At 37.8% G+C, this 6000-nt stretch overlaps 1 protein-coding gene across 3 annotated transcripts in view; it reads left to right on the forward strand.

The window, feature by feature from the left end:
• LOC306963705 (uncharacterized protein) overlaps nucleotides 1-4706 on the forward strand; it is a 28316-nt gene extending 23610 nt beyond the window's left edge. For 2 of the 3 annotated variants that reach the window (XR_013792923.1, XM_079557337.1), the window contains 2 exons: nucleotides 1204-1298; nucleotides 4544-4706. Coding sequence is in view for 2 of the 3 variants with exons in the window: in XM_079557337.1 (XP_079413463.1) it covers nucleotides 1204-1274 (71 nt within the window). In the remaining variant the exon portion in view is untranslated. The remainder of the gene's footprint in view (nucleotides 1-1203; nucleotides 1299-4543) is intronic. The other variant, XM_079557338.1, reaches the window with a different exon arrangement.
• Nucleotides 4707-6000: the final 1294 nt, after the last annotated feature.

A 6000-nucleotide genomic window follows, 5' to 3' on the forward strand; every position in this document is an offset into this window, starting at 1 on the left:
AGTCCGGACATATGCAGTCATTACTCTTGAAAATGTTGAAACACAAGCATAGATGTTTATAAATCTGTATTTACACAGCATAGCTGAGCAATGAATCAATAATTTTGTCATTTAATTTCAATGTTTTTCAAATTGTTAGGATCATTTTCAATTCAGCCTTAGAAATAATATATTATAGGATGAAAAGGCTTTGGGGTCCAGACTAAATCCTCTGGAGCTCCGGATTTGGACCCATGTCCGCCAGTTGGGAACCCCCACTCTAATATATTCTCAGAGTGTCTATGCCTATTGCTTATTTTTTTCAAGGAAGGAGTTTTTTGCTTTTTAGAGGTGGATTGCTGGATCAATCACAACCAAAGCCATATGGCTTTTTTTTTGCCTTTAAGACACAAGCGGTCTGAAAAATGTCTTTGAAAGCCTGAAAAGAAAGGAAACCCTATACTGTATACTAACAAGCAATACAATTGTTTTGTTGTTGTTTAGTGAGTTCTATCTAATCCAGGTATATGTAGAATATAAATGGGTCGAAATCAAATGCAAAAAAATTACTGGATGACACTGAAAAGGACCTTTTCATAATGAACTGGTGGTGCTTGAAATATGCAAACAACACTTTGCATATAGGCGTATGCTAGCAGACTTATGTAACAGTTGACCCACATTATTGGAACAGTTATGCAATAGAGTAACTTAAAGAGAGCGTTAAGAATTACACTCACACAGTGATTATGCCTGAGCTCATACTGAGACTTCCAGAGGCTGCGTGTCACTGCAGGATTCATAACTGATGAGTGACCGTGCCGCTTACTGCATATACTACAGACAAAGGTGAAATTCAGTCTTTCCATAAGGCACTAGTAGTGTCAAACCTGGTGACAGCTTTTACACCCACATTAGAGGAGCAAAGGAGAGCGTAAACACAGGCCCTGAGCTTAGGGATATATAAATAAATGTTATCAACAACCTCAAGTCTGTGTAGAGACAGCCATGAAGACACGCTTCAGCTTGTGACAGGGCTAATGTCGTGATGCTAGATCCCATAAGGATTTTTATTCAGCTGGCACCAAAAACAGCCTATAAATAAATGTGCTAAAACTCGATGCATTGCATTTTGGGATGTTTTGATTCTTCACAAAAAAAATCCTTCTGTGCAGAGTTCCTTGAAGGTTAGAGGTAAACCATAACCTTTTGTTGTCTTTTTAGGTCAGACCGCAGCAGACATAGCTTTTATAAAAGAAGTTACCCTTCATCATCCTGTGTCATGGTACATATGACAGCGTGCCACTGAAGAACATGAGGTAATGAACCCAGAGTCGTGTGTGCAGAGGAATAGACTGGCACCTAAAGATAGGACATTGTTTCTCTGTTCCTTCACACTCAACGGAAAACCCACCTTAGGAGCTTCTAAAACAGGAGGCTCACGTAACAGGCTCTCTGCTTTCCGCAGCACAGCTTTGACAAAGTCAAAATAGGATCCATATTGGACGAGCATCTCATAAACAAACATGAGTGCGACCTAACCCACAGGGAAGATTTAGTCAACAGATGGCAGATGTGCAAGGCTTAAAGCTTTATAAAGCTTTTATATATATATATATATATATATATATATATATATATATATATATATATATATATATATATATATATATATATATATATATATAAACTATTGGTAAATAAATGACAATTACTTTTTTTATTTCATACAAATTAAACTTCATACCTTTAAGAGAAAACAGAAAGTTTCTAACTTCTTCTACAATCACTAGATCTCATGAGGGCGTTTAATGAAGACATCATTCAGTCGTGTGTTATAGATGTGCCTGTAGCCTTCCTCTCAAGAGTGAGGCAAACAAGAGTGAGCATTAAAACATGCCAATAGTGCAGTATTAGTCAACAGCCTGAGTCAATACGCCCCACTGTGCTGCATGTCTTCGTACAAACACAAGCAATCGCTTCAGCAGGCCTCGCACCACATAGAAACATCAATTACTGTAAATTACACCAAAACAGTGTGTAACACTTCCAATTGTTTAATCTCTTGAGCTGTCGGAGGAGTTTTGGATAACAGCAGAGAAATGGAGGAGTGTAATATTCAATAGCCCTGAGATACATTTGGCCTATCTGTGCTTGGTCATGTTTATGCATAGAATGAGAGCAGTTTATTTTTGTTTGCGTTCCTGTTCCTGGGACACACTTCAAAAGCATTACTAAGTTCAAACACTGCGTTAAAATATTGTGCATCAAATAAGTACACATGTGAGTCAAACGGCTCAGTGACACTTAGAGTCTGTTTACATTGTACAACTGTATGCTGAAAGTCAAGTGCTTCCATTTACTCAGGCTTCACAACAAAAGCCATGAGTTAGACCTCACATTTATCTTAAAGGCATATATATCAAAAGGAAACACATTGAAAAGTTATTTAAAAAGACAGAGATGTCTATTCTTTGCGCTGCAAAAGTTCAATTTTAACTGAAGAAACTATTGGCTCCAAATGTTCAAATTTGAGAAAACTTTGGACAAAGTGGCTGTTGTGAGGGTGCCGGGGACACATGAAGATTGGGAGGGGGGCAGTAAATGAAAGACAAATGCGAGTAGTTGCCCACTCAGCTATTTTCCCAGTCAAGATCAAAGGCGCGCCGAACTGGCCGCTCCACGGGAAACTTGAGATGGCTCCTGTCTTTGTTTGTTGTTGCTAGGAGACCTGCAGAAGGCTGCAAGTGTTTGCAGTGGGGTACGCGATAAAAAACATTTCCAAAATAAATTTTGAAGACAGACATGTGTTTGTGTCCCGGGCTTTCAATTTGCCCGGAACATAGAAAACACACAAAAAACAACAATAGACGTGTGCTTTAGTCATGGAAGATAATTTACTTTCACTTTGTTCGAATCAGAAGCACAAAGTACAATTTACAGGGACAGCATCAGTGGAAGCGCTTTTCCATCAAAATGTTGTCAAAATAACACTTTGCGTGCTAATATGTAGGGAGCTGCAGCATGTGAAAATTCACACTGTGCACAAAAACAACTTAAAGAGAGTTGGATGTATTTATAAGCTATGGTTGTGCTTTCCAGCAAAGCTAATTATGATGCTGTTATCTATTAATGGGCCCCATGACAGTAAGAGTGGCTAGACATGTGTCACACAGAGCTCATTACATATCATTAGTTCAACACTCCAATAATGTCTACACCTGCTGAGCACAATATAATGGCTTGGCCCCTGGTATTTGCAGGACTATTGTCTAACAGTGAAGCACCACCAGGAGGATAGGCCTGTGCAGAACTAAACCCAAATAAAGACAAATGTAATGTATAGAGCACAAAAATACATGTGTGGTTTTAAAGGACAGAAACACAGAAAACAGACTGGGGGAAATAATTCATTTTTTATTTATATTTCTGTGGTCACAGATATTTAGGTTTTAATGAAAGATAATGTCCACTGTGCACATTTTAAATAACCTCATAGGCAACACAAATATAATAAATCGTTAAATAAGCCCAAACAGGAAGTTTTGCAAACATTTTATTAATGACATTATTATTGTTGTTAGTTTGTTAGTTTACAAAAAAGATGCTTTGAAACGTTTAAGTAATTTTGAAAGTTTTTGTTTTCTTATTATTACTAAGGGTATGTTTACCTGGTTTATAAAGCCTCTGAGTGCAGTAAAAATTGCTGCAAAGTGACCTTCAGTTTTGGACCCAGTGATGAGGATTGTGCTGTGTCTGCCTCGTGTTTTCACTACTGCAGCCAGCTGGCACTTTGCAAGCATCCCGGTCTGCCATGATTACAATGGCAGCAAGACACCGCATGTAAAGATGACCAAAATATGAACACACCAAAGAATATTATAGGGCACAACAATGCAATGTTGAATGTAAAGGGTTTGCACTATGGGCTTGAATGGCGACAGTTGGCAACTGTTTCTGGGACATCTGCCTTTTCATCCAGAGAAAACACAGTGTGAATTCTGGGGCAAAACAATAAGCCAGTTTCTGGATGGTGAGAAGAGCTGGGCTCTTAGAGTATTCTAAGTTTTATTCTCTGAAGGGTTAAAATTCATTTTCCCAATAAGAACTAAATATGTCCTACATGGCACAGTGCTGGAGGCTTGTCAGCTGCATCCTGCTTTAACCTGCTGGAGCTGCAATGATAGTGTGGGAAACCTTAGCAGACTGCTCCAAGACCCAATATTGGAACATTGGCTTCATGGGAGATCGACGAGAAGGCTAATCCTGTGCTGCAATTGTCTTGAGTGAGCTGTCACCCAGCGATCCGCCCGAACATGTGACATCACAACACACACACACACACACACACACACACACACACACACACACACACACACACACACACACACACACACACACACACACACACACACACACACACACACACACACACACACACTAAAGCAAGGCAGTTTAACTGCACCTTAGCGCCATGTTAAAGGCAGCATTAACAGAACACCATGTGGCTTTATCACTGCTCAACACAGGTCTTTAATTCTTTTTCTCTTTTTTCCTTGACCAGGACTTTGTTCACTTGGACACCAGCGTCTACACAGCCATATCATTCACAAGCATTTGCTGTTATTCTCAGAAGGACTTTTTAGAAAACATAACTCCATAAAGCATTGTTTAATGCCTACAGTAAAAAAAAGAAGAAAAAAAGTTGGAAATCAATACAATTATTTGCAAGTCTCAGAAATGTATAATGTACTTTCAATTTATCATGTGTGTGTTTCTCAGAATGTGGGTTTTACAATATTTAGATTTATGCACCAACACTTTATTTTTTGAAATTGTCGCTTTAATATATTTTGTAAATTGTAAGAAATGTGATGAATAAATTATTTTCTTCTTTTTATTTCCTGGTTTTCATTTTTCATAAAAATACTAAAAATAAAACCGACATCGCTGATATTCTTTAAATACTAAAAAGATGATTTTTGTTTTTAATTGTAGTTTTCAGGTTTTGTTGCTCTGTCCCATCTTTTTTGAGACGAGTTACTACTAAACTTCCAATAAAAAGAAAAAAGGTTTGGCGCATCGTTTTATCCATAATAAATAAAATATCTGAAAGCATTTTTTTATATTTTAATTCTGTTTCCTTAATTGAATTGACTCTACCTTGTCTCATTTTTTTTTTTAACTCTGGTTGAATATAAAACGCTGTATCTATGTAGAAAGATCCTCACACATCCTCATTTCCATAAGAGCCGCTCCTGCACCGCTCACCTCTGCTCTGTCCGTGACTGCTGCTTGAACCCATTCCCCACTGAGACAATAAAATGGCTGGTTGACTAGAGCAGCAGCAGGTTTATAACTCTGAGAGGTAAAACTATAAAGACTGTTAGAAAATAAAGATTTAGTAACGGTGGATGGCTGGAATGCTCCGTTTGGGGTCAGACGGCCAGAGCAACTTTTAACTTCCCCTCAGGACAAATGAGGAAATACAAGCGGAGCACACTCTTCCTGAAACAATGGAGATGTCACGGTGAATCAGACACTTTTACTGAGGCACTTAATGACAAGGACTAGCCCTGGTTAAAGACTATAGGATTATAAAGGTCTGGGTGCTTCAATGGCTTTTTCATAGTATTTTATTGACTATTAAAATCTCTCAGTAATAACCCTTTGAATCAGTGGGTTGTTGGAGCTAAGGTTGAATGTAATTTTACCAACTCAGTTGCCTGCAGGACTCACTTCTACAGGTATACATCTCTAGTTAGAAAAGTAAATAAGTGAATGAACCCTTTGAAATAACTGGCCCATTATCCCTCCAATATATAGTGTTAATATCTGAGAGTGTCATTTTGTTTAGATTATAATTCATGTGCACATAAACCTTTTTCATAGGGGTGTAGTTTTACCCAATGAGAGTTATTGATACCTGTATTTATACCTGTATATTATAAATCTCTAAGCACAAAACTTAGAGATTTATAATATACAGGTATAAATAATCACAGGCCTTTTTATTTTGTA

The sequence above is a fragment of the Gobius niger genome (assembly GCF_951799975.1).
Source record: "Gobius niger genome assembly, chromosome: 5".
In the NCBI taxonomy this organism is placed as follows: Eukaryota; Metazoa; Chordata; class Actinopteri; order Gobiiformes; family Gobiidae; genus Gobius; species Gobius niger.